This window comes from Mus musculus, chromosome 16 (genome assembly GCF_000001635.26).
Source record: "Mus musculus strain C57BL/6J chromosome 16, GRCm38.p6 C57BL/6J".
Classification (NCBI taxonomy): Eukaryota; Metazoa; Chordata; class Mammalia; order Rodentia; family Muridae; genus Mus; species Mus musculus.
Genome location: NC_000082.6, coordinates 28,365,229 through 28,377,579, shown reverse-complemented (window position 1 = coordinate 28,377,579; position 12,351 = coordinate 28,365,229). Strand labels below are relative to the sequence as shown.

General features: G+C 37.0%; 1 protein-coding gene across 4 annotated transcripts in view; it reads left to right on the top strand.

Annotated features, from left to right (window-relative positions):
• Fgf12 (fibroblast growth factor 12) overlaps positions 1–12,351 on the top strand; it is a 595,461-nt gene that overhangs the window by 375,664 nt on the left and 207,446 nt on the right. For all 4 annotated transcript variants that reach the window (NM_010199.4, NM_001276419.2, NM_001357064.1 and 1 more), the window contains one exon: positions 4,564–4,667. In NM_010199.4, coding sequence (NP_034329.1) covers positions 4,564–4,667 — 104 coding nt within the window. The remainder of the gene's footprint in view (positions 1–4,563; positions 4,668–12,351) is intronic.

Sequence of the window (12,351 nt, the reverse complement as noted above, 5' to 3'; positions counted from 1 at the left end):
TCACATTTAGTTGAAATTCTCACCCAGTGTGAAGGGCTTCTGTACGCCAGAGTGGTCTCTAGATAAGGCAGAAGTAAGGCTACTTAGAAGTCAAGATGAAGATCTTTCATAAGAGAATTGAGTCTGTACTCTCAAACGTGTGTGTGTGTGTGTGTGTGTGTGTGTGTGTGTGTGCACATGTGTGTATGTATGACTGTGTGTATGTGTGTGTGTGTGTGTGTGTGAGAGAGAGAGAGAGAGAGAGAGAGAGAGAGAGAGAGAGAGAGAGAGAGAGAGAGAGAGAGAGAGAGAGAATGTGTGCAGGTAAAGGTGTTGAGTCCTCTGATTGAATTGTGGTTTAAAAGGTGATTTTGGATTGCCCAGCAAGGGTGCTGGGAGCCTAACTCCCAAGTCCTATAGAAAAACTTCTTAACTGAGTAGGCTTTTAGCTCTTACCACTGAAAAGTCTATTTAAAGTTGTTTGCTAAATCTTTGAGATAAAAGCTAAGTCTCTTTAAGCATTCTATTTGAAAGCCATTATCACCTGTGCTTTATGGAGGATGTTCTCTGTTTGTGTTAGTTACCCACTAGTATTTCTATGTTCCTTAAGCCCCTCACAGAAGGATAGCCTTCGAATGGCTTCTCTCTTCTGCTTCAGCTGCTTCAGCCAGGCTCCAATTCTGATGGAATAGTCTCTTCTTGGGAGATTGTATTTTCAGAAGTTTTTCACTCCCTTTGTTTGTTCTTACAAGAATCATTATTAAAATCTGGTATTTTTCTAGTAGATGGTTTCATTTATAATGCATAATTGCCTTGCATTTAATTTAATATGTTCTTTGCACACAACTTCTGCTTTCATTGGCATCCTCTATCAAGATTACATGGACTCAACCAATAAGGGCCATTTTCTTTCTCCAAAGTAAGGTATAGTAACTGAGTGATGGTCTGCTGCCATCATCCCACTCTTAGGGACTCTGCCTCTTTCATGGGTCTGCAATCACCTGCTTGGAAGTAGCCCTTGTTTTCAAGTCTGGGATGATGCAGGGGCCACAATTCCATTGAAACAGCAATAAGACAAAATGTTGAGAAGAGGAAATGAAGGAACATTGTCTTTAGGAAGGGAGCTTTAAGCATATGAAGACCTACCTGTATGCTTGTGTCAAATAGTGAGTCTGTAAGAGCTATCTCTAGTCATACTATGTGTGGGAAAATCAGATAAAATATATATTTCTTTGAGACCTGATAAGAACAAATACTTTTGGAAATTAAAGTTCAAATGATACAAAGAAGTGATATAGTTTCTTTTGGGGGGGTGTTTTGTTTTGTTTTGTTTGACAGATAACTATGTTAGGAGCTAGAAATCCTTAGTTTGGAGTAACTTTAGCCTCAGTTACCTCTCTGAATTTATTTGTCTTAAAATTTGATTCAATCCCCATTTTGCCAGAAATTCTTAACGGCACTTATCGATTAGGACCAAATACCATTGATGAGTTTATAAGCACCTTATAAATGCACGGTTATGAAATGTTATCTTCTGAAACATTAAACAAGTTGCTGAGTATAAACTAAAAAATATTCTATGGGACTTTGTGGATATTTTACACATGTTGATCATAACTTGTTAGCTAGAAATATTAAATATTGGGCTAGGGATGTTAAATAAATTTAATATTAAATAAAGCTAGGGATATGGCTCAATGAGCAAAGTGATTGGAGTACAAATGGGAGGACCTAGGTTTGAACCCTTGCAACTCTTGTAATTGTGCAGGCATGATCGTGTGTATGGAATTCCAGAGTTCCTATGGTGAGATGGGAAATGGAGAGAAACCTGCAAGCTTGTGGACCAGATAGACTAGCACACATACCTGGGAACAACCCAGAAACCGTGTTTCAAAAGAAGGTGGAAGGTGGGCACATACACCTGAGGGTGCCCTGTAGCTGGCACATGTGCACTGTGGTGTGTGTGCTCTCATGTATATACATCATCATCCATATATACAGAATATATACATCATCCATATATACAGAAAGGAACATTTACTGTTAATGGTAAATAACTCTGTTTCTGAAACATTTTAGAGGGCATTGTAGCTTTTTGAAATTCTTTTGTTACCAACAGGTACAGTAAATTGTTACACCTGCCTAACATGCTCATTTTAAAGAGAGGAAACTAATGACATAATGCAGTGCATGGAGCTTAAACTCACGTGACTCTGAGTGGCCGCCTGCTCTAGAAACATCCACTTCAAAACTCTCCATCCTTTGATTCGCTCTAGTCTTTCTGTGTCCATTTGGTAAAGTCGAACTCTGTATGATTAGAAGAATCCTTGTTTATTTACATGCTGTGCTTTCTCCTTTCTCACAAGAAAGAGTGTAACCTTCTTCTCCTTTCCTAAATGTCACCTCCCATCTCATGTTTGCTGTGAAACATTTCCTGGATGCCTCAGGCCACAAAACTCTTCCATGCTTTTTTTTTTTTTTCCCCTGATCTTCCACAACAAACAAACTATATATAGAAAGAAGCACATATTACATTTAATTATAGAAATAAATTATACAGTGTGTTAGGTTACTCCATATGTCTTAGCTATGCCTCCTTAAGGAGACTGTTTTATATTTCTTAAGCAATTTAAAATGTGCAAGCTCAATGGTGAGCCTATAGGAAGAACTCAAATTAGCTTAGCTCTAAATTGAGTCAAAAATTAATCCTTAAGCAACTGTTACAGCATAGTCCACACTTTCACGAGGAATGAGCAAACAGGTTCAAAGAGGCCGTGTCTTAGCCAGTGTCATCAACTAGGTGTCTAATCCTGCTACAGGGAACCTGAAGTCTAAAAGTTTATCTTCTGCCAGATTCACTTGAAAATTTGACTAAAATTCAAGGGCAGTACCTGCCTGTGTCTGTGCTGTGTGCACACAGCTTACCGTCTCAAGTCGAGAGCAGCCAGCTGGAAGCTCTTGGGTTAATTTATGGGTGTACTCAAGCAAACTTTGGCAGGATCAGACCTGATGGAGAGGGTAAATGAAGACTGCTAGTCAGTGTGTTAGAGAGAACTGCAAGGAATTCTTTTACAAATGTAGTCATGAGGTATTTAATGCCTCTCTGGAATGCCATCTAGAAAGTGTAACTAGGTGGTTCCGTTCCTTCTGCGCATGATGAAAATATTTCCAGGGAGATATTTTACGCCCAAGACGTTGCTAGAAGGAGCAAAGGGCACCTTCTTTGTCTTTCCTGGTCCATGCGTTTGTGTTTCTCTTAGTGAACACATTGGCTTAGTAATTTGAGCTACAGGCAATTTGAACACATAAAGACCACAACATTCTTGTTTGATTTTACATTGTTTACATCAACTAGCCAACTTAATTTTTATGTTTTATATAGTATAGTTTTCTTTAGCTATGACATATATCTGTTGTAGCTCAAACTATCTGTGAATTGCCTGTCCACTTGTCTTAGGTACTGTTCTGTTGATGTGCAGAGACACCAAGGCCAAGGTGGTTAAAAAAAAAAAAGCATTTAACTTTCCAGTTTCAGAGGGTGGGTGCATGATCATCAGAGCAGGAAGCAGAGCAGCAAGAAGGTAGACACGGCACTGTGCTGTTGCTGAGAGCTCACATCTAATGCTCCAGCAAGAGGCAGAGTGAGGCTGGGCCTGGCATGGCCTTTTAGAACCTCAAAGTCCATCGCCAATGACACAACACTCCTCCTGCAATAATGCCATACCTCTTAATTCTTCCCCAGTAGTCAGACCACCTACTAGAGATCAATCATACAAATATAGGGCCTTATGGGGGCCACTTGCATTCAAACCACCTCGTCATTTATCAACATATCTTCATTTATACCAGAGGATTCAAAAATTTTCCTCAAAATTTTCCTCATTTCTACAACAAACAAACTATATATAGAAAGCAGCACATATTACATTTAATTATAGAAATAAATTATACAGTGTATTAGGTTACTCCATATGTCTTAGCTTTGTCTCCTTAAGTAGACTGTTTTATATTTCTCCAAACAGACAAGATCTCTCCACTGTTGCTCAATGTCAGTGTATGATTGTGTCCACTATTGGGCTCAAACCCAACAAGTGAGTCACAGCAAGAAAACTGAATCAGGTTCTGTCATGTTTTAAAGATTAAGTTTTAACATTTCTTTCTGCTACTGAGAGATTATTGTTGCAGATTATTTGTTAGACACATATCCTCATACTTCATGTGTTTATTTTGAGGAGCAGGGATCTTAGATATTTCAATCTGTGTAGACCCTTAAGGTCCTCCTAGCCTAGCATTTTCTTCCATATGAATCATTTAAATCCCTGGAGCTTTTTTGAGTAATTGATACTAATTCAGAGCTACACCAAAGCAGTGTGCCTCTCTTTGTGGTTTTAATTCTTTCTCTCCCTGCCTCCCTGTCTCCTTCTTTATCCCTTCTCTCCCCTCTCCTTTCCATAAATATCTTCATACTATTGCCAATCAATAGATTTTTAAAATCCAAAAATGTACCATTGTAAAAAACAAAGTGATTTATTCACACGGTCAGTAATCTTTTTCTTTCTTTTTTCTTTTCTTTTTTCCTTCTAGCCCTCTTCAATCTAATTCCTGTAGGACTGCGTGTGGTGGCCATCCAAGGGGTTAAAGCCAGCCTTTATGTGGCCATGAATGGAGAAGGCTATCTCTACAGCTCAGTAAGTTCAGTCGTGTGTGTGTGTGTGTGTGTGTGTGTGTGTGTGTGTTTTAGTAAAGAAATCATTTAAAGGAATGGATGTCACCTTATAATTTCAAATCAATTTTGAGGACTGTTGCAAGGATTTTGACATTTGGATGTTCAAGGTCATGCCCTATGGAGTGAGTCTGAACTAATCTTTTACATCTAGTTTCAACTTCTAGATAATGCAGTTTGGAACCTAGTGTGTGTGTGTGTGTGTGTGTGTGTGTGTGTGTGTGTGTACAAATCACTTTTTCACTTTATCTTAGTTTTTGGACCTTTGAAGTGATGGTGTTGGTCCCTCCTATGCATAACATCTCTTCAAATCTCCAAGTGACACATGATACAGCCACAGTAGCTATACCATGAGTATTGATGTATTTTTAAGTATTTAAGACATATTTTTACGTTAGTATTATCTGGGTTATTCTTTCTCAAATTTTTAAATCTATGCTTGAAAAAAATGTAGATGTTCTGAATTCCTGTTTTTCATACCAGAATTGGTTGTTTGTGACTCATAAAAATAGTGTCCCTTGAAAATCACAGCTAAAGGTTTCTACCCACTCTGTAATCTTGGTCATTGTGTGGACTATCTAGGAAGTCCACCTGTGCTTCTCAACTGTGGGGTAAACACTGAATAGTGTTAGTAGACTTCAAGTAACTATTTACTGTATAGCTCATACATGATACATGCCTATTAGTAATGTCAATGTAATCATATTACATTTAAGCTTCTATTGTTTGAATGTTCCCAACCACCTATGGTAAATATCATGTAACAGATAGGCCAGTTTCTCTGAGGTGATCATTACATGCTGCTTGCCTTTATTGCTATGACACACTCTCCCCCATAAATATGTATAATTAATGAGTTAGTGAAAACACAAGATAGTTTGAAGAGCTTAAAGGTAACAATCTATTTCTGAGCATATTCAGATCTGAATGTCCAAGTATATTTACAAATTTACATAAATTTCCATTTATATTTATCCACACGTATATGCTACACATGCACACACATTGATCAAAATCACATTTAAAGACAGAAACATTTTCAGGCAAAGTAGCAAACATTCATTTTTCATGCCTCGTGGTATATGCACTGACAATTCTTCATGGAACGTCACCAGGAAGCTCTTTTAAACTTTTCTTTAACTTTTTTTCATCACCAGAGATTGACCTAGGGACTCCAACATGCTATGCAAGAGCTCTACCACTGAGCTATGGCTCCAAACCCTCACAAAGTCACTCAAAATAGAAAAATGAAAACAAGCATAAAGAAGGGCACTTTGTTGAATAGTTCTAGTTGCTTAAACAACAGCAACACAAATGTTGACTGGGATAAAAAGTAAAATGTGGAGAAAACTGAGGTTGGTATCCAAAACTGCATGAGGCATCATGTTTGCATGTAAAGGCTCAGGGTGGAACACACAGAAGCTACAGGGCATCTGTCACTGAGCTAGGGTTGATTTTTGTTGGCCAGTGGTTGGTGTTAATAATGAGTGGGGCAGAGTGGGGTGAAGATTCCCCCCTTATAGCTTTTTCAGAGTTATATTCTTTCTATATTTTTTATTTAGAAATGAGGCTAAGTATATGGGCTTGGGGTCTATAGGAGGAAGATATTTCAAAGAAACTTACAGTTTTGATCACAGTTGGAATTATGAAATAGACTCATCACTTTTGTAAAGCCATCAATCACATACTGAATTGGATGCTCTGCTATTTAAGATTGCTTTTATCAGTTTCTTATAAGATTGCCTAGAGAATCATAGTGTTTTCTTTGCTAGAATGCCATGGTCAATTATCCGATAATTCTAAGTAGATCATCTAGGATGCCAGGGTCAAGTATCCTATAATTCTAGGCAGATCATCTCTGGCATATTTTATCTGGTTCTTTCAAAACACCTCTGTCTCTGGCCCAGGCTGATATGGTGAGTACTGGTTTAATACAGTCTGTAATGGGACTAAAGAGACCAATATCAGAGTGTATGGCCCCCTCATACTCTGTACTGCATTCCTCTGTCTGGTGTACTGTAATGAGAGATGGGGGCAGAGACCTTGTGGTGAGTTCAAAGGCAGTTGCTATCTTCATCTTTCCTGAGGTGTGCTTGCCATGTGCTAAGGCTTGAAGTTATGTGAAAAGCAGCTTCCAGTTTCCTGTGACCAGTGCTCTAGTGCATATGAGTGAGGGCTATCAAGAGACACGTGGAGGGAGGGTCAGTGGCTGTTCAAACCGCAGAGCTCCTAGAGAAATAGATTCCAAAAGGAATTCGCAGGTGTTTTATTTTCCATACTGTCATTTTTCTGGTTTCTGTTTAGGTTTAAGCTGGAGATGCACTCCCTTGTTGTCTTTGAGTCTCTTCATTCACTAAGAAGCAGGAGGGAAGATGAGTAGTGAGGTGGGCTGAATGCTGTAGCATGGAGCTAGAAGGGTTAATGTCAGAAGCAATAGTTTATATGTGTATCTATATGTATATCTATATTATTTATATCTATATCATATCATCTACTTCTATCTCTATCTCTTTCTCTATAGATATCTATATCTATATCATATCATCTACTTCTATCTCTTTCTCTTTAGATATCTATATCCATATCTATAGATAACCTATATCTGTATCTATCTATATCTATATCTAATTATATATTATCTATATCTGTGCCCATACATAATCATTCCATTTTACATGTTTAAACCTACTTTGCTTTTTATCTTTTTAAACTCTCTTGCATTATTGAAACTTTCCCTTTCTTTTACTCTTCTAAACTTGAGCTGTATTTCTGTTCCGTTAGTGGTTGCTTCTAGTTTTCAATTTACACACACACACACACACACACACACACACACACACACACACTAATTTTGTATTTCTGTCTTTGAAAAGGCTCTTGGGCTATGGGATATTTTCTTGGCTATTAAATACAATTGCCCAATCTGATTACCTGTACTTTAAAATGAATTACCTTACTTTTTACCAGCCTTTGAAAATAATCTCTATGAATAGTTCGTATATGTGTGCACATACATGTGTGTGTTAAATTTAGTCTTGCTGTGTTTACTGTTTTCTTAAAGTACATATTTCATTATTCTCTGAGTGAGGGTCCATGTGTTGTGGCTTAGATTTTGTGTGAGAATCTCTGTGTAACTTGGAATTTCCTGCTTCATGAGTTCATACTTCCTTTGGTTTCTCCCTTTGACTATAGTCCAGGTACTTGTGCATGTCTCACTGGGCCAGCATTTCCCCTGGCATCCCTGAGATGATATTCCATTGGTGTCTGGCACCTGTTGTTGAATGTAAGAATTTGTTGTCAATTTAATATTTCTTTTTATGTAATCTCTATAGAAACCTAAATAATATTTTCATTTTTAATATTTCCTGTTCTTAAACTGTCTCTACCTGTTAGAAGTTTTTAATGAGCTTGTAATCCAAAGAGTTATAATTCTCCAATGCAAAACCATTTTAACTTGTATCCCATATTCATGTCATGTCTTTTGTGCTATTTTTATGACGTAAGCTAGGAACATTGAAACTCATTGTGTTCAAATTTTATGCAGCTTTGTGATTTCAGTCATGGCGTTTTTTGTTTCTGAATGTTGAATGGCTTCTATTAATATCCTCCTGTTCTTGATTTATTTCTTCCTGTTTTTTTTATTGTGTAGTTCTTTTTCACTCTTTACAGAAAGTCATTAACTTATCTTGCCAAGCATTTCAAACATAATTGGTCAGTATTTTCCATAGTTACAAATTCGTATTTTAAGCATTCATTTTCCCATGTGACATTTTATAATCCCATTCAGGTTATATTTTAGAATCAATTCATTAAGTGTTCAGGGTTTTGGTTTTGGGGCATGTCTTTCTCTTTTGATAGTTCTTCCTGTGAGGTTTGCTGCTATGTTGTAGCAACTTTTTTGGTAGCTTCTATCCAGCCTCCAATAACTCAAGTTTAGATAGTTTTAAGGCATTCCCAAGGTCTTATCCTATGGTAAAAGGAGAGTGAGTGCAGGAGCCAGATGTGAGGGATGGTTTTGTCTAGTTGGTTTTCAGGTCATGGACTACACTGTGCTTCCAGGGAGGCATGTCATTCTTTTCACTGCATGCTAGCTCAGTGCAGCTCACTCTATTAGCAGCTAGTCAGGCTCTGGTCCGCGATTTGCACTCAAGAATTTTAGTTACATCAACGAAGTTGAGAGAACTTTGGGCCAAATTGCTTTTTATAGGACACAAAGTCAGGTTGGCCTGAAGCTGCAGCCAGTATGGTGCCATCTCTACTCCATGGGAAGCTTGTGGTTGCTTTGACAGTGTTGATTCTGGCAATGTGGTCAACCTTGAGTTTTGTACTCTACTTGAGTTGACCTTATTTGGAATGAGAGGGTACATGATATTGTAAGCATACAATGAATAATTAATTCTCCTCTCCTCTCCTCTCCCCTCCCCTCCCCTCCCCTCCCCTCCCCTCTCCTCTCCTCTCCCCTCCCCTCCCCTCCTCCCCCTCCTTCTCCTTCTTTCTCTTTCTCCTTCTCCTTCTTTCTCCTTCTCCCTCTCCCTCTCTCCTCTTTCCTTTCTGGCTAAAAGGACATAAAGCAATTTTTCCTCTTAATATTTTTGCATACACTTTGCTGTTAGTCATATCTACACTTTGGGCAACAGATCTCTAGAACTCTTTCAATTTCAAGAACCAAAGACGTATGGCCATTAAAAACATTTCCGCATTTCTTCTTCCATCAGCTTATTTCACTTAGCAAAATGTTTTCATTTTCATCCGTGTTATAGCATGCAATAGGGTTACATTTGTTTTGAAAACTTAGTAAGATTCCAGTGTGCGTGTTTTCTTGTTCATTCATGTATTGAAAAGCATTTAAGTGTTCCTTCTACTTCTTTGTTATGGGATTAATGCTGCACTGAACATAAAGATACAAATATGTCTACAAAATCTCTTCATTTCTCTGCATATATGCCCAGAGATAAAGTTACTAGACCATACAACTCTATTTGAAATCTTTTGGAGGGCCCTGTACTGTCTTCCATGCATTGGCACTGTTTTGTATTGCTACCAAAAATGCATAATTGTTCAAATGCCTCTTTCCCAGCCAACACTTGACACTTTCTGAGTTAATTGTTTTGTTTTTGATGTTGATCATCCCATCTCATAGGATAAGCCCAAGTACAGTTTGAGTTAAGGTTTAATTTTCAAGGCCCCAAAGTTCACTGACATTTCATACATCACTTATGATGTCTTCCTCATGGTCTTGTGAGTCTAGCCCATTTAATTCCTTTAGCAGTATTTTGTTTACTTGCTTGTTTTATCTGTTTGCTGCTCAGTTAGAACTTGCTTATACATGGTGGATATTTACTCTTTATCAAGTACTACTCACAAATATCTATTTGCACATTACTTTTTTGGTTGTTTTTTGTGCAGAACTTCTAGTCAGTGAAGTGCACCAAGTATTTCCCCTGTGTTCCCTTTCCTCTTGGTGTCTTAGTTAGGGGACCATTGGGAAATTCACTGTCATGAAATTGTGATTCTTGCTTTTTCTGGAAGCTTTAATTTCAGTCCTCACATTTGAGGCTTTAATCTCCTTTGAGTGAACTTTAAAAACCTATGTTTTATGGTTATGAAGTTTCCCAGTATAAGTATAAAATACATGCTATACACCATATATATATATATATATATATATATATATATATATATATATATATATATATATATATATATATATATATATAGTGTGTGTGTGTGTTTTAAGGTCAGAAACTATGAGGCTAATTGCTTTATTTATTTTCCCATTTGTTTTGGAGTTCGTTTTGACTTTCATTGTGCATTATTTTTATTCTACCGAAAAGACATAGAAATTTAATAAAAATGATATTGAATAGATAGGCTGTTTAAGGTTATTTGGACATTAAAGCAATATTAAGCAGTCTGCTATATGAACTTGGGATGTCTTATTATTCATTTGTATCTTCTGACAGATTTTTTTATAGCAAAGTTTTTAAGTGCATTAGTTTTTAAATTCTTTGATTAAATTTAAACTCACTATGTCTTTTTGAAAGGAGTTTAAAACAATTTTAATGAAATTAAATAAAACTTTTTAAAAGTAGATAAAATGAAAGCTCTTTCATGCCCTGTAAAAGAACCAACTGAAACAGATATTTTATGTAAAAATTTCATTATATACAGAAATTATATTATATACATATTGATTAAATATATGAATTTTTGTGGTTTAACTTGTTCTGCTTTCATGTTTAATCTATCTTACTTTTATGATTTGTTCTCTTTGAGTTTTATATATTTAGAAGTGCCTATAAGACCACCTAGAGTTTCTTAAATGGTTATATTTAGATGGGGGTCAAAGGAAGAAGGGAATGTTTTCATTACAGAGAAAAGAGAGCAAAGCTTAAGGTCTATGTGCTTTATAAATTTACTCATACCAACATTTTTATACTGAAGTAATTTGAACTGAAGCTTGTATGCATGACTTAATTGCAGAAGAATATCTTTGAGCCCATACTATAAATCTAGATCACTTTCATATTGTGCCTAGGAAGTTGGTAGCACAGTTTTTAAGTAATTATGGTACACATTGATGTGTACATAAATATTCAAGGATGGTTCTGCAGTTCCATTGCAGATAAATTTCTCTCTTCTGAATCTGTGATGTTCACAGTAGCCCAGCTCCAGAGTCAGCTGATATGTCCTTTAGAAATCACCATTGAAGAGGAAACAAAATTCCTCTTCCATATTAAGATGCTAGCAGTTCGCTTCTGTTTTGCTGGTAGGTAAGTTTTGAATTCCTCTTTGATGCCCGAGACAGATATTTTAACAATCATGATCATGAGTATATTCTCTTGTATAGGAAGTCTTTCACTAAAAACTTGCCAAGTTTAAATGCATTGCCTATTCTAAGTAATAAAGAAAAATTTTCCTAAAAACTAACTATGGCTACATTGGGAAAAGTCTTGGTGATGTTTCAGCCAGTTCTGGTATATGCCTAAAGTCAATTTCAGTCATCCAGTGTACATTGATAGGTGCTATTTCACAAGACAGACATTGTGCTAAACACTCAACATACAAAGGCATTGATGACTGAAAACTCCTTATCTTTAAAAAATTATATATATTGTTGTACATAACTGTGGTTAGGGGTTTATGCCACTTAGAAATTAAAGGTCCCAGTGCCCAAGACCACCTGCACTTCTGACACCAAGTCAAAGTTCATGACACCAACACAAAGTTCAGAAGATTCACAAAATTATTCTCTCGCTTGATGAATTACTAGAAACTAATTCCTATAAATATACAGTTTTACTCATAGTTTTGAGTTATCATAGAGAAGTGATACAAGTTAAGTTGGTCAAGGTAGGACTAAGCATATAGCTGAGAGGTAGAGCCCTGCCAAGCACCATGAGGCCTGTGTTCAATCCGTTGTCAAGACAACAAAGGAAAACAGCCGAAGGAGCAAGCATGCAGGATCAGGTTCTGCCGAAGCACCAAATACACAACTTTTGTTCACCTTTCTGTGGAGTAAGAACGCGTCAATCTTCTGCTGCAGTGAGCAACAGTGATGGAGACTTAGTGACCTGGAAGTTCTTCAGAGGCTCTGTGTTAGGAGATTTCAATAGGGCTCCAGTAGTTTGTAGGCATGATAAACTGGG